The sequence below is a fragment of the Pezoporus occidentalis genome, unplaced genomic scaffold (genome assembly GCF_034315485.1).
Source record: "Pezoporus occidentalis ecotype Australia unplaced genomic scaffold, CSIRO_AGI_Poc_V1 ctg279, whole genome shotgun sequence".
NCBI classification, from domain to species: domain Eukaryota; kingdom Metazoa; phylum Chordata; class Aves; order Psittaciformes; family Psittacidae; genus Pezoporus; species Pezoporus occidentalis.
Genome location: NW_026914708.1, coordinates 501,812 through 523,869, shown reverse-complemented (window position 1 = coordinate 523,869; position 22,058 = coordinate 501,812). Strand labels below are relative to the sequence as shown.

Below are 22,058 nucleotides of genomic sequence, written 5' to 3'. Positions count from 1 at the left end.
GTTCCTCAGAAATCCTACACTGACCTTGAAGTTGAGCAAGAAGAGTTGAAAAAAAACAATAAATCTTAACCACAGATTACTTCAGTGAACACAGCATGTTAAGGCAAGTATGGGGGTACCCAGAACAAAGACCTCATCTTGAATCTGGTCCAAGGTGGAAAGAAAGCATCAACTGCTTTGGCTGTCTGGCTTTTTCAAATCAAACCTCAGTTCAGTTCCACGCCTGTGCCATGAAGAGGGGAAAGACATGTCTACATGTGTAACAGCTTTATGTTCTATGCCAGTATTAATACATTGCTTTCCCCTGCTGTGCTTCTTGGATATTGTATTGTGTTTTCACTGGTCATGAATAAATGCATATGAAGAGTTTTTACTGTTACTGACTTCAGTTATGTTTGGGCTGAAGGAAAACCAAGAAAACATAATACATGAGGTAATTCCATTTTAATAGTCTCTGAATTTCCAGTATTTGAAAGGAAAAATAATGGGGTAAGTGCAGGAGTATGCAGCCATTACCAACAGAGCTGCACTAGTAAGCTTCTCAATGTTGCTTTTTGGTATTTCATGGGGAAAAACATTGAGATTAAGATTTCTCATCTATCAGTTCTTGGGGGCCAGGGGTATAGAAGGAACCTGACACTCTTCAGTTGCCCAAGGACCACAGCTTACAGTTATTCAATATCTTCTGGTCTCACTGGATGAGGCAGAGGTATAATTGATTTTTTCTCTGCATCTCTGGAAAGAGCTTTTCTCATATCTGTAGTAAAAGGGAAAGAAAAAAAAAAAGCTATTCTAGTAAGACAGCAATGCACAAAGCCAAAGTGAATGAATTCTGCAGTGCAGTAAGATCAGTTTTAATTGCTCAGCAGCGTTATAAATTGGATTATAACACTGCATGAAACTCAACTGAATGGAAAGCAAATGGCTGAAAGGTTAAATACAGAAATTAGGGTGTCTGCAACACTGGTAGATTTCTGTTTGTAGCTCCTGTTTTTCACAGTGATATACAGCATGGCCAGGTAACCCACTGGGGAGGATCTTAAAGGAAAGAAGGTCTAGAAAGAGGAAGCTGGTACTTATGTTTTGTTAACAGAATTAACATTAACATACTTGAAGTTCTATGTTCCTTCCTTTTAAACTGAAAATGCCACCCGGTTCTCTCACACTGTTGGCCACTGACAGCTGGAAATTTGTAGCTGGACATCTGAGAAAAACAGAGCTTCAAGTCCCTTTTGTGGGAAGAAATGAGGAAAACACTGCAACTCCTTCCCTCAGTAACAGTAGCAAAAAGGCCAGCCACTGGGTGTGAGCATTTCTCAGAAAGAAAAACTAGATTAGAAACTGCATTTTTATTTTCATCTTACATACAGGATGAGTGTCTTTGTACTTTTAGTTTATTCTTATTCTGTATTTTGCCACAGGTGCTACAAGAAGTGTAAACTACAAGATTAAGTTTTATAACTGATGTAATCTTCAGTAGGAGAAGCTACCTAAAGAAGTATGCAAAATTCTATTCACCAACACCTATCCAAACCTGTTTCAAATTAAAAAAAATAATAAAAATCATGCAAACAAACCCAGGAACCCTCAACATGAGAATCTTTCCATTCAGCTTGAGTACTTACCATAAGCAAGTACTTACCATAAGCATCTTCATCTGGCTCTCCACTGCTAGCAGAGTAGTACTCAAGTACTGTTCGGTACACACTGTAGCCTAGCTGCTTATACATATTTACTGCAACCTGGTTTGATACCCTCACAAAGAGATCGACGAAAAAGCCACCCTTTCTGTGAAAAAAATCCCAAAATCACAGTAAGCAGCACCAAGTGAACATGTTTCTAAATAATAACCCATAACTTGTAATCAGATCAAGAGCAGGTCCATTGATGTGGAACACTAATCCACCATCTGTCACACTGTGATAACAGATGCACTCCTTTACCAAGGGACAAATCTAGTACAAATTTCATTTTATTTTTGTCATTGACCATTCCTTTACAGCCACTGCAAGTTCAGAATTATGAACTGGAAGAACAGGACAAGCTGAACACCCACACAGGCCTCACAGCCACAAGAAATTATAAAAAAAATAAATAAATTAATCCACATTTTAGATTGCACTGACTCAGGGACTGCATCCTTCCAAGTGCATGGCCGGGGGGAGTGATGGAAACAGTCACAACTCGGCAGCTGCCCAACCAGAGACAACCCTTCTCCCAACATGGCAAATTTCTCAAAACGTGGTACTACTTTCTGGTCCTACTGATTGCAACTGGGCTGTGCCACCAGCACAAGAGAGGACATTCCCCCATGGGTTCATCTGATGCTAAATTAAACTTTCAGGAGGTACAAACACCCAAGCACAGGACAGCGAGCTAAAATACTGTTTGCCCTACAAAATTTTTCCAAGACTCTGAATGTGGGAATTGCATGGAGCCCAAGATTCTGAACAAGTGTGTTTGAGGCCCTACATGAAGCAGTTGATGTTTCATGAAGCTCTCTTCTGTGAAGAAAAGGGCCTCTTACACAGTACCTCTGTTGGAATTCAGGCTAATTATTACCCATCCTGGGAAGTCAGCTTTCACAGAACCCTGAAACCTTACAGAACAAAGCAACATTTTTAAATCTTCTCTAGCTACAGGGAATTTCAGTCAGTTAGAACATTACTTAAAACAAAATTCTGGGCATGTTTCATGCAAATACCTAAGCCATGAACAGGTGTCTGTAGAAGGATTAGTTTAAAAGATAAATTCAATCTTTAAGTTTTAAAAGATAAATTTAAGGATAGTACTCACTTTTCTGAAATTTCTTCCAGAAGTTCCATCAGTTTAGCAGCCAAACCCAGGCGTCGAAATTCTGGTGCAACAGAGAGAGCAGTAACATGTCCATGCCATTCTTCCCTAGCCACAGAGCCTTCTGCTTTACCCATTACTGTGAACACAGACAGCATCAGCACAGCAACATCTTTAGAACAATGCACCACACTCTCTACACCTTTAGCAAAACACCCCCCAGCATATAAATAAATGTTGGAAGGACTGTGGTAAAGGCGCACACAGGGATGTCTATGTTATCACTTGGTGCTTCAGCAACCACTACAAATGTCATTTTGCTCAAGTGTTACAACTGTTCCTTGATAGCGTAAAAGGAAAAAAAAAAAAAAAAAGGAAAAAACTGCCACAAATATTCTGAAAATCCCTGTTTCAGGCATGACTGCCAAATGCAAATTTTAAGGAATTCTTGTGAGTCTTTAACTGAGCAGAATCCAGGATCTAACTAAAATAATGGAGGAATGGAGGGCTGGAAAGCCAAAACTAAGTCACCATCCTGGAAACTGCTGGAGACTTTTGGTGACTGTGGAGGAGCAGAGCCTGGGAAGCTTTGCCAACCTGGTAACAGAAGCCAAGGCCCTGTAAATACAGAATGTTTAAAGAAAAAAAACAAGGGGCTATTGGGGTGTTTTGGGTGCTTCTCTGTATTTTCTCTCCTTTCTACACAGAGCCAAATCAATGCTAGTTCACTAATGAATACTCACACTTCTACATGGTACTCTTATAAACATCAGTCACTGCCAATAAGCAACTGATGTGGTAGGTACAGAGAAACCTTCCATAGAGCAAATGCTTTAAGCTTTACTATGTTAAGTAATTTATTTCCCTTAAAGACCCTTTATTCTGCTCCCCAAGGGAGGTCAGAGGCAGGGGGGAAGGAACAAACAAACCGACGTTTCCATGTGGAATGATTTCTGCAAAATACAAATATTCCACAGCAAATAAGCAGTAGACACCCATTCCCAGAGCTTTCCCTTACAGGACAATGCCAAACCCAAGCTCAGAATTTTTACTTATGATGACTGACAGCATGAGATCAGAGCTGAGCGCAGGGAGTGAGGCTTACAGGCTGAGAAAGTTGGGGCTGTTCAGCCTGGAGAAGAGAACGCTGCGTGGAGACCTCATAGCAGCCTTCCAGTAACTGAAGGGGGCCTAAAGCAACTCTTCATCAGGGACTGGATGATCTTAAGGTCCTTTCCAAACCTAACTATTGTATGACTCTACGATTCTGTGATTACAGAAATGCTTGTACCTGTGTAAAACCTGCTACCACAGCCAAGAGCTCTTGCTGGCTAGCAACACCAAATCAAAAACTGGCGCTGTGAGTCCTACCTAATACCCTAAGAAAGGTATGAAACAGGAAGATGCTATGCGACAGTCCTCTTCCCTGTTGGAAAAAGTGAGTAGTAGGAAAAGCTCCTGCGTTATAACCCCCCCAACATGCAGCACAGCGAGACGGCAGCGCCGGGACCCCGCACTCACTGTAACCCATTAGCTCGCCGCCAGGCGCCTCGGCGACAATGAAGTACTCGGGCCAGTGCGCCAGGTACTGCAGGTAGAACGGGATCCCGTACTGGGCTCTCGGTTAAGGAGCAATCTGCGGCAGCCCGGGCTGCGCCCCGCGCTCCCCCCGGCAGCAGGAAGGATACGGTCTCCGTCAGAGGGTCCAGGTTGCTGCGGGGGAAGAACAGCGGTCACCGCGGCCCGGCCCCGCCAGCCGAGCGGCGCCCCTAGCTCCCGGGGAGCCTGAGGGAAGCCACGGCCGAGTGAGACGGAGCTCGGATCGGCGGGGCCGGGCCGTGGCAGGCCGGTGCTCACATGTTGTTGAAGCAGAAGAGATCATCGCACGTGAAGGCCCGAAGCGTCGTCATACCGATGCCGGTGGTGGTGCTCAGTGGTGCCGCTCGGTAGCGCCGGTGCTGGTGGTGCCGCCCCACCTACCCCCACAGCTCCAGACGTCGTCATCGCCGTCCCGGAAGCGCTCCTGCCGCCCAAAGGCCCCTTCCGCCACGGAGAGGCGGAAGTGGAGCGATGTACGCCCGCCGGGAGAGCTGCCCCTGGGGGTTCTAGTGAGCAGGGGCGGCGGGGAGCGGCAGTGGGGGGGGGTCGGGCTGTGGAGGTTGAGGCCGCTTTCGGCGCAGCACGGAGCGGTGCTCCTGCGAGGCCGAGTCGCCCTCGGAGCCCGGCGCAGGGGCAGGGAGAGCTTGAGCAGCGCCCAGGGGTATCCCCGTGGCGAGCCCCTGGCAGTACGGTTCGGCCGCACAGATCGACACTGCGCGCCGCGCAGACAGCTCCCAGTGAGACAAGGAGGCACAAAAGTACAAAATGTAATCGGTTCTAAGTAATGTTAAGTTTGATGGATTTGTAATGGAAAATAACTGCGGTGCTTGGAGGTAGTTGACATAGTTTCAGGACCTCAGTACAAAAGGTGTGAGAAAAGCAGAATAGGACAGGACCTGGGGATGGGGAGTATCTGGGACTAGCCGATGTCCAGGGTGGGCACAGATAAACTAACTGATAAGTAAAAGGACAGGATGATTGCTATGCTTGGGGTGTTAATAAACCCATTAAGCTGGTGTAAGCATCTACTAGGGAGTATCCTGGACTAGCAGATGTCCAGGATGAGAGCAGTTAAACTAAGTAGAAGGCCAGGATGATTGCTATGTCTGTAATGTTAATTAAGCTTGTTGGGAAAAGTAAACGACCTTTAAAGACCACCACATTTTTGTATTCATGCCGGAAACTTTTTGGAAAATGATGTAATATGCTCAGTGACCACATAAGGATGACCTGTGTAGCAATTCGGGGACACACGTTAGGAGGAGCTATCCCCCGTGTCTCCCGGCGCCGCAATAAAAAATACCTGCTTGTCAACTTGAAACTGTTGGCGAGTTTGTTCCTGGAGTTTTCTTCGAATCACCAGAAAAGGGGAAATGCCGGCGGACAAGAAGCCCTGTGGTGCTACCGTGGTATAGATGCTGTACAGCAGACCCAGGGAAAGCACTCAAATGTCACAGCCTGTTAGAAAAAGTTACCCTCAAAACTGGGATGAAGGATGCCCAAGAGTCAGGCCCTAAGACTAGACGGACGCAGGGAATAAACCCGGGGGGGGGGGGGGGAGAAACATGGGGAAAAAGGGGAAAAAAAAAAAAGGCAGCCCTTGGCCTGGGATCTTTATGGGCATTGATAACACACGTCTTCTCTAGGAAATGCCAAGGAAGACCACTACAGAAGTACACACCTACTGGATGCCTGTAAGAAGCAATGCCTGTGATACCCAGATGGATGGCAACAAAAAGGACCTGAGAGAACACGGGAGGGACACAGCTATGGTGCTGAGTTGCTGGGGGCACACCTCAGAGTGAACAGTGCATAGTAATATATTTCACTCAAGCCAAATGAACAAGGATACTATTCACTGTGGTCCACTTTGTGCAGCCTGTTCCCTACCCCTCTGGCTACTATTCACCTCTCCGAGGTACAGTTCCTACAATATTTGCCACACTTGTGCCTAAATCATACTTTCTCATTAAAGTAACCTCAAGTGGATGGGAAGTGGACTAGAGGGGTTCAAAGGGAGTAAGAGAAAGCCTTGGGACATAACGGGGAACGCAAGAGGGGTTCTGAACTACTGAGTCCTCAAAAGACTACAAAGTCGAGAAAAAATCTGTACATTGTGTATAGCAACTTGCTGTAACACTGCTGGCAGCTACAGCTTCTTGGTGATTTTTTCTATATGTCAGCTGCACTTAAAAAATTCTTCACTTTCCCAAGAACTAAAAAGGGGGGGGGGGGAGGCGGTTTATAATTTTAATATAATTAAAATTATATTTACATAAAACCCACAAAACTGCAGGGGACTGAGGACATCTAACAGGAACAGGACAGGTTCAACAGAATCTTGGGGGGAAGAACTCAAGTCTTCATCAGTATCCGGGTTCCAGCTGGGATGGAGTTAATTTCCTTCCAAGTATCTGGTGCAGTGCTGTGCTTTGGCTTTAGTCTGAGAACAATGCTGATAACACCAATGGTTTAGTTGTTGCTCAGTCACTTCCCCTCACCACAGACTTTTCAGTCTCTCATGCTCTGCAGTGAGGAGAAGCATGAGAAGCCAGGAGGGAGCAGAGACAGAACACCTGATCTGAACTAGCCAAAGGGGTATTCCATGCCACAGCACATCATGCTTGGGATAGAAAGTGGGGGGAGTTCCCCAGAAGGGGCTGATCACTGCTTGGCCCAAGCTGGGTATCAGTGGGTGCTGAACGATTGTATTGGGCATCACTGCTGATTAGTGTTGTTTTTCTCTTTCTCTTTTTTGGTTTTATATTTTGTTCCCTTGTTATTTTCCTTATCGTTAGTAGTAGTATTACAGTGTACTTTAGTTACTAAACTGTTCTTATCTCCACTCGTGGGATTTATATTCTTCTGATTCTTCTCCCAATCCCACCCTGGGGGTGATCAGGCGGCTGCTGGTGCTGAGTTACCGGCTGTATTTAAACCACAACAATCAGTCCAAAGGAACAACAGAGTCCAACAGCACATACTTATAATAATCCCCTGGCAGAATGAGTGATATTTGCAATACCCAGGTTCTGAGTCCTCTCAGAAGCTCTACGACTGCAGACATGAACATAACAGTAGGACATGGGTATATGCCCACCTGGGAAAATGTTGGTGCCTACTCTAAACGTGATCGCTCACTCCAGCGACAATACTAACTAAATCTCCTGTGACTTAGAGGTAAGCCTAGACACTTTGGTATACATAGGCCATCACAGAAGGTTAAACATAAGCAAGACTAAATCCACTCTCAAGTCTTCTTGTTACTGGTCTGCAAGTTCTCCAACTGGCACAGGCACTCTGCTGAACTTTTCCTGAATTCCTCTTAACTTCTGATTCTCTCTCCAGATTCAAAGGACTTTTTGATTGTGACCTTACCTAATGTCTTGTTAGTAAACAAGACAGAGTTTGCTCAGTTTCTATTATGCTACATGCTCTTCCCATCATGTACAAAGACACAGAGTCATTTGTGGCATGCTGATCTAAACTATCAACTTCAGTAGTCACAAAGTCACCTCACTGAGTTGTTTCTTTTGCTTCTTAGGTTTTCTCCCCAAGAATAAAAAGAAAAACCAATAAAAGATGTGTGAAGCAACAATATTAAGAATAACTTCACATAATTTATTCAGTTGTATGAGAGGAGAGAAGTAAGACAACTACTGTAAAAAATAGTTAATTTCTCAGGTAATTTTTCTGCTTTGGGAAACAGAGTAGCACATTTTATTCAGTTACAGAAGCTGTTCCTAAACTGTTGATTTGTTTGGTAAAGAGCTCTTTGATCACAGAAAGCTGCAAACAGCATTACTGACAGTGCAGCTGGGAACAGATTTGTTGTCAGACTGGTTTTTATTTTGGTTCTGAGATCTTATGAATAAAGCTATTTCTGTAGAGACTACAAAATCCAACCAAATGTTGTATGGACAAACATGCTGGTGTTTATGATCTAATACAATAACAAGAACAGTGGAAGTTATATTCTTTCGATAGCTCTTTATATTGATAACAGTTTGATGCTCCTCTTTATACACATCAGAAATTCTCCACATTCCATCATCCAGTTCTGACAGTGGTCTTCATAAACTTAGTGTTACTTTTAGTCCATTGCCACTTGACAATCAGGGACACAGAATAAAGAGGAAATACATGCCTTGAAACTTGGCCTTTAAATTTTAGGAGGTCAAGTCAAGCATTGCCGTGCAAATCCATTTTTTCTGAACCTGTCCTGCATGTATGTGGCTGAGCTTCAATATTTTTACAGGAACAGGCACTCAGATACACACATACAACAGTATCTTTCTGTTCGCAGTTCCATATGCATGTTTATGGAAACTTTTTTTTGTAAAAAATGCTGTGTCTCCTTCCTGGTGTATGTACATCCTTCTGGCTATTGGCAGAGTGTTTTCACCCAGCTTGATTTATACACTATGACGACGGTTGTTGATCATGGCCACAATGTGTGACAGGTCCAAACTTTTCATCATAACCTCCATGAACTCGTCATCCTTCCTTGCTCCCTCCACAAATTCTTCCAGAGAAAGTTCACCTGTGTCAGGCACAGACAGAGGAAATTACAATCATTTCAATCCACAAGGAGTATGGTAATCTAACTTTAGAGAGCACTTACTATACATACAGTGTTCTAAAGCACCAAGAGGCCTCAGAGAGTCTTTTTTAAGTTCATATGAAACTTCCCCAATATCCAGGCTATTCCAGCTTCCTTTCCTTCCTTTCCCGACATCAGGGAAAGGGTACGTAAGAAAGAATAGAGGAAGTGCATAGCTAAAGAGTGGGATCATAGTGGGATCATCCTGTAAATAAGGCTGTATTAGTTGCTTCCTTTTTGGCCTAACCTGTCAAGGTCCTAACCTACCCCATACTTGCTGGTTATCATGTTTAAAAGAAGTGACAGAAGGGAGCTGTGGCAGGCAGAAATAGGTTTTCTGTCCTAGGTCAAAAAGCCCCTGTGCAGGGAAGCATCTTGGCAGAGTTCTTCTGGAATAACAAAAGAGCATGTCAGAAAATAATAAGCACATGAAGCAGCATGTATGTGTCAGGGACAAATAGCAACTACAATGGCCTTGACCAGCTTTTGACTGACTGGATCACAGCACTTCATGTGCTTGCTTGCCTATAGCAGACCCAGTGAAGAAACTGTGAACTTCATTAAATTCCAGTTCTTCCTTTCCCTGCTGCTGAAATATTTAGGAGCAGTTTGGGACATCTGTTGATATTTCCCACTTCTACCTCTGACATCAGCTACACAGCAACATACAAAAAGGAAAAAAGAAAAAAACAAACCCAAACCAAGCAAATCTGCTCCAAAACCCCACTACCAAACTCATGTGGACAGAACACAGCTGAGACTTTGTGTGGGGAAAAAAAACTGTCATACTGATTATGTATGATGCAAGGAAAGAATGCTTCACAAAATTCATGGAGAATGCATTCCTGGATGAGAATTCAAATATAAAATGAGGAGGCATAAAATTCAATCAAGAAAGGAAGACATGGATGTCTCTCTCTAGCACAAGAGGCTATCTGTGTTGAATGATGTAGACAAGGCCTTTACCATCTCCATTCACATCAATTTTGTTGAAGACTCGGTTGGTGAATTCTTCTGCACTAGTTTCATGGTCACCACCATTAATAGCTCGAATAGCCTAAAAGAAAAGAGCAAGAATAACAGGAAGCTGCTTAATGGCTCCCAAAAAATGAGAGAGATTCCACTGCAGCCTGCCAGCATTGATTCAGAACAAGGCAGTCATCCCTGGTACCTTCCCCATACAAATGAACCAGCATCATAGGTAAACACAGCAGAAATATTCAGACCTTACAGTTGGCACTGAAAGGTGCAAAGGGAGCATGGTTCTGAAGCACGGAATGAGCAGGGAAACCCAGAAGATCACCCTAAATCTGCTTAGGTAGCAGTTAAGCACTGCAGAAATGGCAGAATCAGGATCCACCTACTTGATTCACTTTTTATTAACCTATGGTCCACCAAGGCCCATAAACACTGTCAAACACCCTTTACATTTGACATTACGAAATTCCTTTGTTATATGCTGTGATCATTTATTTCTATTCTTGCTTTTCCTATTTCCATTTATATACTGCTTTGTGTATGTCATGTTTCTCCCTGAAGCTCACTGGAAATTAATTTTCAGTAAACAAAGGTTAATCATTATTCATTACTGTTTATTGGAATTCATCTTATTCATAACCATATAGTGAAGGGTTCCCTTTCTACACCTTTTTTTTTCCTTTGTTTAAGGGTGTCCATGAAATTATGTGATTCCAGAGCCTTCACATTGATTCCAAGACTACTAATTTTCTAGTTTTTACCTTCTGATATGTGGATTCTTCATTCTTTTTCAAATGCTGATTTACTAAGTCTAAGTATCACCTTAGCAACTTGCTAAGTCTGCCAAAAAAGACACTGAACTGACAAAAGCCAAAGGGCAGTAAATTCATTGCTATTATGGTTTAAGCCCAGCTGGTAACTCAGAACCACGCAGCCACTTGCTCACTCCACACTTTTTCCCCTCCCCTCCCCCACCCCACTTGTGGACATTTTAGGATGCTGCTTTCAGCAAATACAGATTTTATGACTGTTACCTTGACGGCAGGGTTTCCAGCATGGACACATTTTTATGAAAAACAATCTTTACACCTTCCCCTATTTCTAACATTTTTATTTTGTTCTGAGTGGTTTCTGTGGTTTTAAACAGCCTGATGAATTTCTGTGTCCACAATCTAGTATATGGGAATGCATTAACGTAGCACAAGTGCATGCAATTTGTTAACTTACGATCAACCAAGAATGCCTCAGAATATCTTCCTTCTTTTATAATTTTCTCTGAAATGAACAGTTCTTTTCCCGGTAACGCAGTATTCCTCACGTGTATCGGACCTTGCCTCTGATCTTCTCTTGGTTGCAAAATGTTTAAAACATCTTTAGCTTCAGTTGTTGCAATGAAAATTCTTAATGAATTGTAATGGCTTAAGCACAGCCGGTAACTCAGAACCATGCAGCTGCTCTCTCACGCCCCCCTTTCTTCCCCCACTGCTCCCAGAGGAATGGGGAGGAGAATCAAAAGAATGTAAGTCCCATGGGTTGAGATAAGAGCAGTCCAGTAACTAAGGTATAACACAGACCACTGCTGCTACCACCAGTAATGATAATGATAAGGGAAATAACAAGGGCAGGGAATATAAAACTAAAAGGGGAAAAGGAAACAATAACCACAAGTGATCCCAATGCAATTGCTCAGCACCCACCAACCAATACCCAGCCCAACCCCAGCAGCGATCTGGGCCTTGCGGGTGATTCCCCCCAGTTTCTATACCGGGCACGAGGTGCTGTGGTATGGAATACCCCTTTGGCTAGTTTGGGTCAGGTGTCCTGTCTCTGCTTCCTCCCAGCTTCCCATGCCCGTCTTCACTGGCAGAGCATGAGATTGGAAAAGTCCTTGATTGGAGTAAACATTACTTAGCAACAGCTAAAACACTGGTGCATTATCAGCACTGTTCTCAGACTAAAGCCAAAAACAGCTCTGCACCAACTACTAAGAAGGAGAAAAATAACTGTTACTGCTGAACCCAGGACAATTGCCACCAGTTATCACCCACAGGACTTGTTTTTCAAGAGCTCTGTGTTAAACAGTTAATATTTCTTGCTTCACTGTGATGTCTGTGTATTTCTATTGCAAGTTATTGGTAGGAGGCTGTATATTTTCGATTTGATTTGGTCTCTCCATGCCCAGCACTAAAATTCATATCCAGATGAGAATTCATTGCTAACATATTTTTAGTGGTTTTATTTGTGACAACTCAGGCTTCAGATCTTTATCAAATCCATTTTCTGACTTACTTATTCAGAAACATGAATTCTTTATGGTCATTTAGTCTTTCCTGCGTCTTTTCAGTTTTACAGTATCTAGAGATAATTCATTCTGAGATACTCATAAGGTCATCTTTATGCCTGTAATTCCAACACCTTCCACAATAGCTATTTGCATACTTCTTTTTTTTGTTGTTGTTTTTTAATTGACAGTCATTCTTCTTCAAACTATTTCCCAGAGTCAGAAATTTTTTATTACATTGGCATTTAGGAGCTGGTTCTAAGAGGCTAACTGGGAGTAACACTCCAACTACAATTTGCATGGGGAAAAGGAGATACGAAGGACACGTTGCAGAGACCACAACTGACAGTCACGGGGTCTGAAATCTTGGAAAGTGCAATTTAGGTCCTAGGCAGCTAAAAAAATGTATGGAGTTCGCTATGCTGGAACATATGCTGTGGTGGACTACAAGATTGTGGGGAATTCTGCTAAAAAAAAAGAATGCTGTTAAAGAAGGTCTCATCCAGGATCATCCATATAGGAAACAGCAAAAGTCTTACATGCATGGTGAAATTTGTCTTTAAGGAAAGAGAAAAGAACATAGATCCCTGCAGACTCACTTTAATGATGTTGAGCAATTCATGTCGATCAATGCAGCCGTTGCCATCTACATCATAGAGCTTGAAATACCACCGCAATTTCTGCTCCATCTTCCCACGGAGAACAAGGCTGAGGGCAGCCACATATTCCATGAAGTCAATATATCCATCCTGTGGGAAAATGGAAACCAAACTGTGACAGGAACAAACTGAGGGACTTGCTGCTCTGATGCTGTTTTAACTTTTCGCTCTCTAGATTCACAGCTAAAAGGAAAAAGAAAACCAAAATTGACCAGGTTGCTCCAAGCCCCGTCTAGCCTGGCCTTGAACACTGCCAGAGATAAGACAGCCACAGGTTCTCTGGGCACCCTGTGCCAGTGCCTCTGCACCCGCACAGGGAAGAGCCTAAGAGCTCATCTCAACCTCCCCTCTGGCAGGTTAAAGCCATTCCCCTTGGCCTGTCCCTACAGGCCCTTGGCCAAAGCCCCTCTCCAGGTTTCCTGCAGCCCCTTTAGGCACTGGAGCTGCTCTAAGGTCCCCCCTTCAGGAGCCTTCTCTTGTCCAGACTGACCCAGCCCAGCTCTCTCAGCCTGGCTCCAGAGCAGAGCTGCTCCAGCCCTCACAGCTTCTCCATGGCCTCCTCTGGCCTCGCTCCAACAGCTCCACGTCCCTCTTGCGCTGCTGCCCCAGAGCTGGATCAGGGCTGCAGGGGAGGTCTCCCCAGAGCACAGCAGAGGGGCAGGATCCCCTCCCTGAGCTGCTGCTCACACTCTGGGGGTGCAGCCCAGCACACGGGGGGGTTCTGGGCTCAAGGGCACACTGAAGCCAGGTCATGGAGAGCTCATGGCCAGTGTGAACAACCCCTCTCTGCCCACCAAAGCTGACTGCCTATGGCCTACTGGGAGAGAAAACTGATCCAGAGTCCTGGCTGCAAGAAAAGTGGAAGGTAATTCTGCCTTAGGTTTTCTGTACTAGTCTGCTTTGTCATCGTGGAAAACTACAGTTATTTCAGTGAGCCATAGATCTTATCTCCATTCTCTGGAAGAAAAGAAGTGACTGAAGATATTTTTTAAAACACATAGAACACAATTTGACAGCTGGAAAAATTGTTTTGTATTTAGGTTTTTAAAATTGATTTCTTGCATTTACAAAGAAACTTAAAAATCTCTTGTTTCTTCTGGAAGAAAAATGCCAGACAGTAAAGGTTCATAATCCCTAGACTTAACACTGACTAAAATTTGAAGTGGTTAAAAAGAAAAAGCAACAAAAAAGAAAATGTATTTCTGTCAAAGATTCTGAATAATTACTTCAACAAATTACAGAGCATAAAAATGAAGCTTTCATTTATTGAGGTATTTAAACGAAGGCAGGTGCCTTTCCAGAATCAATATAAATAAATAGCAACTGCAGGTGGGCTAGCAGAGCACTGCTGCTTCACAGCAAGCATCATGACATTTTCAAATACTCATCCAGGATCATTGTAGTATTCCCCTTATGTGAGTTTTTCCCAACTTCATTGAGCAAAGTCAAGGAAAACAAAAACAGCTCCAAAGATGACAAGAAGGGCATGAGTGCAATTTTTTAAAATAACTCTATTGAAAATTTGTCCTTTTGGTCCTCAGCATCTGAAGGTCCAGGGAGCAGATTATTCCATACATCAGCATCTGTATTACAACAGAGTGGCTCTTCCTCTGGGTGCTGTTGTTCCTTGCCCTTGTTTATGAAAGGAGATTAGATTAAGTGGCTGTTACAGGCTAAGATTAACTGATGTAGATCCATCTCCACTAGTTGTCACAATCTTACTTCATTGCCCTTGAGATCACTATCACTTTATTTAGAAGATATCTTTTTATGACCAAATTTGAATTTGAGAGTCTTTTTAAAACATTGCTTACTGCATAACATGGGGCTTACAGGAGAACTTTGGGATGTGTAACATCCTTGAGCAAATTTTGAAGTCCTTAAATATCCCAAGAAATGGCAGAAGTAAAGGGAAAGACTTGTGCAAGACCCCTAAATGCATTGGTTTAGTTTATTAAACTGTTTCTCGTCACTGTCATCATCCAGGGCACAAAGAACTTCAGGATTAGAAAGGATATTCTTTGAGATGTGCAGTGATTTCCAGTCATTACATGCACCACAAGGTCTCAGCTACCCTAATGGAGCCTGCCTGCCCTAAGAATTTTGTAATATTCCTTAGAATTCCTTAACACCTTACGCCTTCTCACATGTTGTCCAAACCAATGCTCTTTGCTCAGTCCCTGGGCTTTCCTTCTTCAAAACTGACCCTGTGATTTCCCAACTGTTTCATGTGTCCCTGTGACATGCCCCTCCCTGATTCACAGACATTTGCTCCAGCCATTTCAGAATCTTGGAGCAGAGAGCAAAGCTGAATTATTGAGGCTGCCATAAAACCAAATTTCTCTGTTACTGAGGTTAGAGGCCTTCAAGCATAGGCTTGAGTATATATGGATAAAAACAGGCAAAAATGAGGGCCATTGCATGCTTAAAGGAATTATGGGGGCTACTGGTTCTTACCTTAAAGACAGCCAGTGGTTGCCTGTCACAGTGAGGAGTACTACCTACCTCCTAGCCCCTGCTACCTGCTATCACAGTATCACAGTATGCTAGAGATTGGAAGGGACCTCGAAAGATCATCTAGTCCAATCCCCCTGCCGGAGCAGGAACACCTAAATAATGTTACACAGGAATGTGTCCAGGCGGGTTTTGAATGTCTCCAGGGAAGGAGACTCCACAACCTCCCTGGGCAGCCTGTTCCAGTGTTCCGCCACCCTCACTGAGAAGAAGTTTCTTCTCAAGTTTAAGTGGAACCTCTTGTGTTCCAGTTTGTACCCATTACCCCTTGTCCTATCATTGTTTGCCACTGAGTAGAGCCTGGCTCCATCCTCGTGACACTCCCCCTTTATATATTTATAGACACTTATAAGGTCACCCCTCAGTCTCCTCCAAACTATAGAGACCCAGCTCCCTCAGTCTTTCCTCATAAGGGAGATGCTCCACTCCCTTAATCATCTTTGTTGCCCTGCGCTGGACTCTCTCCAGCAGCTCCCTGTCCTTCTTGAACTGAGGGGCCCAGAACTGGACACAATATTCCAGATGAGGTCTCACCAGGGCAGAGTAGAGGGGAAGGAGGACCTCTCTCGACCTACTAACCACCCCCCTTCTAATACACCCCAGGATGCCATTGGCCGCCTTAGCCACAAGGGCACAGTGTTGGCTCATGGTCATCCTGTCGTCCACTAGGACCCCCAGGTCCCTCTCCCCTACACTGCTCTCTAACAGGTCGTTTCCCAACCTATACTGGAACCTGGGGTTGTTCCTGCCCAGATGCAGGACTCTACACTTCCCCTTGTTATATTTCATCAAGTTATTCCCTGCCCAACTCTCCAGCCTGTCCAGGCCTCGCTGGATGGCAGCACAGCCTTCTGACGTGTCAGCCACTCCTCCCAGCTTAGTGTCATCAGCAAACTTGCTGATAGTACACTCAATTCCCTCATCTAAATCGTTGATGAATATATTAAATAATACCGGTCCCAGTACTGACCCTTGAGGCACTCCACTAGTTACAGGCCTCCAACTAGACTCAGCCCCATAGACTACAACTCTCTGGCTTCTCTCCTTCAGCCAGTTCGCAGTCCACCTCACTACCTGATCATCCAGTCCACACTTCCTCAATTTAGCTGTGAGGATGCTGTGGGAGACGGTGTCAAATGCTTTGCTGAAGTCAAGGTAGACCACATCCACCGCTCTGCCATCATCCATCCACCGTGTTATTTCCTCATAAAAGGCTAAGAGATTGGTCAAACATGATTTCCCCCTGGTGAAGCCATGTTGACTGCCCCTCATAACCCTCTTATCCTTGATATGCCTTAAGATGGCACCAAGGATAAGGTGTTCCATCACTTTCCCAGGGATGGAGGTGAGGCTGACCGGTCTATAGTTACCCAGGTCCTCCTTCTTGCCCTTTTTGAAGACTGGAGTGACATTTGCTTTCCTCCAGTCCTCAGGCACCTCTCCCGTTTCCCAAGACTTGGTAAAGATGATGGAGAGTGGTCTAGCAATGACTTCCGCCAGTTCCCTCAGCACCCGCGGGTGCATCCCATCTGGACCCATGGATTTATGGATGTCCAGATTGCTCAACTGATCTCTAACCCATTCCTCATCGACTAAGGCAAACCGCTCCATCGACCTGACTTCATCTAAGGTCTCAGGGGTACAGGGCTCTTCAGGACTGCCTGCAGCAGAGTAGAGAGAGACAAAGAAGGCATTCAGTAACTCTGCCATCTCTGTATCTTCTGTCACTAGGGCACCCATCCCGTTCATCAGTGGGCCTACATTGCCTCTGGTGTTAGTTTTGTCTGCCATGTATTTGAAAAAGCTCTTTTTGCTGTCCTTGACCCTTCTCACCAGGTTTAATTCTAAGGATGCCTTAGTCCTCCTAGCCGTCTTCCTACATCCTCTAGCAGCAGCCTTATATTCCTCCCAAGTGGCCAGCCCCTCCTTCCATGACCTGTAAACTCTCCTCTTCCACTTGAGCATACCCAGCAATTCCCTATTTAGCCACGCAGGTCTCTTGGCCCTCTTCCTTGACTTCCTACGTGTCGGGATGCTCCGATCTTGAGCACGGAAAAAGCAGTCCTTGAATGTCAACCAACTATCTTGGGCTCCTTTACCTTCAAGCATCCTTTCCCATGGGATTTCCCCTAGCAATTGCTTGAAAAGGCCAAAGTTTGCCCTGCTAAAGTCCAGGGTTGCAATTCTACTTGGAATTCTACTAGTCCTACCACACAAGATCCTGAACTCCACCATCTCGTGGTTGCTGCAACCAAGGCAGCCCTCAACCCTTACTGCTTCAACCAGATCCTCCTTGTTAGTGAGGATGAGATCCAGCAGCGCTCCTCTCCTGGTCGGCTCATCCACCATTTGCAGGAGGAAGTTATCATCCATACACTGGAGGAACCTCCTGGACTGCGGCTGGGTTGCTGAGTGGTCCTTCCAGCAAACATCAGGGAAGTTAAAATCCCCCACGACGACCACAGCCTGTGACTGTGAGGCCGCTCTCAGCTGCCTGTAGAAGGCCTCGTCAACTTCCTCACCCTGATTTGGTGGTCTGTAACAGACACCTACAACAGCCTGCCCCTTAATTCTCACCCACAGACTCTCAACTCGCTCATCATCTGTCCCTGGACAGAACTCGGTGCATTGTAGTTGCTCCCGCACATAAAGAGCAACCCCACCACCCTTCCTGGCTGCCCTGTCTTTTCTGAAAAGGACATAGCCCTCCATGACTATATTCCAGTCATGTGAGCTGTCCCACCACATCTCTGTAATTGGCAGCAGATCATAGTCTCCTGACTTAACACAGGTTTCCAACTCCTCCTGCTTATTTCCCATGCTGCGCTCATTGGTGTACAGACATTCCAGGGAGCGAGCTGAGCACACCTCCTAGCACTGAGGGAGCGAACTGAGCACCTCCTAGCACTGAGGAGAGCCCCATTGATCATCTGCCCAGTCTGTCTGCAGTGTGAATTTCAGATGCCAAATACCTGGAAGTTAACTCCTCTGTGAATGCAATAATGATTTCTATTGGTTTTGATTCCTGAAGTCTCTACTACCTAATACAAATACATTTTCGAGTAATAAGAACATATAAGAATAATAATGAAATCTCCTTTTGTTAGCATTTTGCTAGTCAAATAAGGCCAAGTCAATTAATACGCAATTAGGAATTCTCAAAATTCAAGGATGAATTTGCACAAGGTGGTTAGATAATAACGTGCTATTAACTGTGGCAGTTAATCTCCTTGTAGGAGAACTCACCTTATTCATATCAAATGTGCGGAACATCTGCTCAATGTACTCATTGGCCTCTGGATCCAGCCCTCGAAGCCCGAAGAATTGTTTAAATTCATGCTCTGTCAGCTGTCCAGAAGGACACTCCATCATGAACTTTTTGTACCAGTGGTGGATCTCGACAGCCTGTAGATCATCCACTGTGGAGCTGCTGTTGTTCCCCATATGTATGCGTGATCAGAAAAATGGTGCTACAGGAATGATCCTCTTCCTCCTGTTACTCTCACAGCACTGCCTGTCTGCTCCTGTCCACGTTTGACATTAGTGTCAGTTAAGTGGGGGATCTAAATCTAATCTGCTTAGAGGACAGTTTACAAACCTGAAAGTTTCAATGATACTGTCTTCTTAGAATGGAAAGGAGGTGCAAGATAATCTAGCAAATCCCTGCTATTTCAGGAGCCAAATCAGAAAGGGTGAGAAAGTTAATCAGACACTGGCTTCAGGAGCTATACTGGTACACTACTCTATTTTTATCCTTGGTATAACTATACATGAAAGTAAGAGGAAAAATCTACTATATGTGGGATTTGGGGTGAAGTAAAAATTTCCTCCTCTAACTGGATTTGAAAGTCTCTTTTCTCAAATAGAAATGTCGGATAACTTAGTGTATAGGACCAGAAAGTGTTATAGAAGCAGCTCATCATAATGTTAGGCTATGTGTGAAAAAGCTTACCTTCACACACACACAGGGACAATGGCAGGTGGGGAAACCCAAATAATGCCCTGACCTGGCTAATCCCAGAACCACAGAGAAGTGCAATCAACCCATACAAGTCTCATTTGTACAAACATGAATGAGCAAAAAGAGACAATCACAAGCTGGGGAACCCAAATAACCCAGTAGAAGAAATGAAGCCTCTGTCCCAGCTCCTTCTAAGGCTGTCATAGGGGAGCCATCAGCCCTGTGGGCCTGGAGGTGATCCTATCACAACGAATCAATGGGAGAAGCTGTCAGAATGCCTTACAGGCTGAGTGGGGTTACTGCCTAGGAGTATGGGAAACTTTGCTGAGTGCAGGGGAAGAGCATTTGGGGATTGCAGAAGTTATAATGGGAGGTTTATGGGAGGAACCAAAGACAGGGAAAGGGATGGATCTAGGTGGTTTGGGGATGAACAAGCATGGGAAAATGCTTGTGCTGCTCACACTTCGTAAAGTCTTCATGAGCAGATCCTCCTGGAAAAATATGCTCAGGCACATGAACAATAAGGAGGTGACTGGTAACAGCCAACATGGCTTCACTAAAGGCAAACTGCCTGACAAATTTGGTGCCTTTCTATGACAGTGTTGGTCATACTGAAGTGAATAGATAAGTGAAGAATGACTGATGACATCTGCCTGCATCTGTGCAAAGTTTGACACTGCTCCACACTGTTGAGAGATATTAATTATTTAGCAGCTTCTTCCCTGGCACATATGACATCATTTTCTCTAAATTGGAGAGACATGGATTTGATGGATGGACCACTTGGTGGATAAGGAATTGGTTGGATGATCGCACTTGGTGGGTTGTGGTCAGTGGCTCAATGTCCACATGGAGACCAGTGATGAGTGGTGTTCCTCAGGGGTCGGCACTGGGACCAACACTGTTCAGCGTCTTTGTCTGTGATGACACCGCGCTGTGTGGTGGGAAGGGATGGGATCGACACTGGAGGGAAGGGATGGGATCGACAGGGACCTGGATGGGCCAAAGAGGTGGGACTGTGTGAACCTCATGGAGTTCAGCATGGCCAAGGGCAAGGTCCTGCACATGGGCTGGGGCAATCCCAAGCACAAACAAAGGCTGGGGGAGACTGGAATGGAGCAGCCCCAAGAAGGACTGGGGTGTTGGGTGAGGAGAAGCTCCCCATGACTTCGCAGTGTGCACTTGAACCCAGAACCCCCCTGTGTGTTGGGCTACATCATAAGAGGTAGCCACGGGTCGATGAAGACCTCAACCCTCTACTCCGCTCTGGTGATACCCCACCTGGAGTGTTGTGTCCAACCTTGTGACCTCCAGTACAAGAAACGTGTGCCTGTTAGAATCATAGAATCCCAGATTGGTTTGGGTTGGGAAGGCCCTTAAAGCTCCTCCAGCTCCAACTCCCTGCCACGGGCAAGGACACCTTCCACTGGAGCAGCTTGCTCCAAGCCCCTGTGTCCAACCTGGCCTTGAACACTGCCAGGGATGGGGCAGCCACAGCTTCTCTGGGCACCCTGTGCCAGCGCCTCACCACCCTCACATGGAAGAGCTTCTGCCTAAGAGCTCATCTCAGTCTCCCCTCTGGCAGGTTAAAGCCATTCCCCTTGGCCTGTCCCTACAGACCCTTGTCCAAAGCCCCTCTCCAGGTGTTTGCAACCCCTTTAAGTATTGGAAGACTGTTGCAATGTCCTTCTGTTATGAGGTTAGAGCAGGTCCAAAGGAGGCAATGGACGGTGGTCAGAGGGCAGGAACACATCTTCTGTGAATAACCACTGAGAGAGTTGGGGCTGTTTAGCCCAGAGAGGGGCTTCAGGGATACCTTCTGCAGCCTTTCGATATATAAATGGGACGCGGGCGAAAGTCTTTTTACCGGGGCCTGTAGTGACTGGAGAAGGGGAACCGGTTTTAAGCTGGCGGGAGGGGAGATTTAGCCTGCACATCGCTGGAGCCGTTCAGAACCACGCTGATCAGGCTTTAAGTAATACGATACGGTCCGAGGCCCTGCTGCCCCACCAAGGGCTGGGCTTCACCGCCCCTACCGGCCCCTCCCCGCCCGGCCCACACCCGCGCCACCCGACCCCAGTCACTGCTACGCCCCCAGCTGTGACCCAGAGCGCCTTTCTGATTGGTTGTTTCCTTGGTTGCAGGATAACCATGGCGCCAAGGCGGCTGCTCCGCCTCAATTAGCTGATGGTTACGTCTATCTCCGTGTCTTCGCAGCTGATTGGCTGGCCCGCTGGGAGGCGGAAGCGGCTGAGAGGTGTTCCGGTGTGAGCTGGCTGGGGGCGGAGTTGGGTTAGAGAGGTGGGGGTGTCGTTGCGGCTGGCGGGCCCGTGATGTCGGCAGGTCAGTGGTTCCGCTCTCGGTGTTGTACCTCCGCTGTGCGCGGTTCGCGGGGCGGGCTCCGTCGGCAGGTCAGTGGTTCCGCTCTCGGTGTTGTACCTCCGCTGTGCGCGGTTCGCGGGGCGGGCTCCGTCGGCAGGTCGGTGGTTCCGCTCTCGGTGTTGTACCTCCGCTGTGCGCGGTTCGCGGGGTGGGCTCCGTCGGCAGGTCAGTGGTTCCGCTCTCGGTGTTGTACCTCCGCTGTGCGCGGTTCGCGGGGCGGGCTCCGTCGGCAGGTCAGTGGTTCCCCGCTCGGTGTTGTACCTCCGCTGTGTGCGGTTCGCGGGGTAG

At 45.7% G+C, this 22,058-nt stretch overlaps 3 protein-coding genes across 5 annotated transcripts in view; 1 reads left to right on the top strand and 2 right to left on the bottom strand.

Moving 5' to 3' along the window:
* Positions 1-429: 429 nt before the first annotated feature.
* On the bottom strand, positions 430-4,720 carry NAA20 (N-alpha-acetyltransferase 20, NatB catalytic subunit). 2 transcript variants are annotated; one of them, XM_062625251.1, is made up of 6 exons: positions 4,651-4,720; positions 4,482-4,506; positions 4,315-4,405; positions 2,797-2,857; positions 1,643-1,788; positions 430-757 (listed from the first exon to the last, which is right to left on the bottom strand). In XM_062625251.1, exons 1-6 carry the CDS (start codon positions 4,701-4,703, stop codon positions 672-674), a joined length of 462 nt encoding a protein of 153 aa, XP_062481235.1. In that variant the 5' UTR covers positions 4,704-4,720; the 3' UTR covers positions 430-671. The 2 variants fall into 2 exon arrangements, with proteins under 2 accessions (XP_062481235.1, XP_062481234.1); XM_062625250.1 differs by having other exon boundaries at positions 2,797-2,932; positions 4,651-4,718.
* Positions 4,721-8,411: 3,691 nt separating this feature from the next.
* LOC134167023 (guanylyl cyclase-activating protein 1-like) lies at positions 8,412-20,015 on the bottom strand. Its single transcript, XM_062625253.1, has 4 exons — positions 18,674-20,015; positions 12,854-13,003; positions 9,962-10,052; positions 8,412-8,935 (listed from the first exon to the last, which is right to left on the bottom strand). The coding sequence occupies exons 1-4, from the start codon at positions 18,869-18,871 to the stop codon at positions 8,808-8,810; spliced, it is 567 nt and encodes a 188-aa protein (XP_062481237.1). The 5' UTR covers positions 18,872-20,015; the 3' UTR covers positions 8,412-8,807.
* Positions 20,016-21,710: 1,695 nt separating this feature from the next.
* The window catches only part of GOLGB1 (golgin B1), a 45,602-nt gene continuing 45,254 nt past the window's right edge, over positions 21,711-22,058 (top strand). The window contains exon 1 of one of the 2 annotated variants that reach the window (XM_062625219.1): positions 21,711-21,731. The gene's annotated coding sequence lies outside the window, so the exon portion shown is untranslated. Of the gene's footprint in view, positions 21,732-21,940; positions 22,055-22,058 lie in introns of those variants that run through there. The other variant, XM_062625218.1, reaches the window with a different exon arrangement.

Coding starts and splice junctions, on each gene's coding strand:
- NAA20 (XM_062625250.1), bottom strand. CDS start 4,703: ATGACGACGCTTCGGGCCTTCACGTGCGATGATCTCTTCTGCTTCAAC. Junction 2,933..4,314: donor CGGCGAGCTAATGGGTTACA/GTGAGTGCGGGG, acceptor CTGTGTTCACAG/TAATGGGTAAAGCAGAAGGC. Junction 758..1,642: donor GCCAGATGAAGATGCTTATG/GTAAGTACTTGC, acceptor CTTTTACTACAG/ATATGAGAAAAGCTCTTTCC.
- LOC134167023 (XM_062625253.1), bottom strand. CDS start 18,871: ATGGGGAACAACAGCAGCTCCACAGTGGATGATCTACAGGCTGTCGAG. Junction 13,004..18,673: donor GCACATTTGATATGAATAAG/GTGAGTTCTCCT, acceptor ATTTTCCCACAG/GATGGATATATTGACTTCAT. Junction 8,936..9,961: donor AATTGATGTGAATGGAGATG/GTAAAGGCCTTG, acceptor TGCCTGACACAG/GTGAACTTTCTCTGGAAGAA.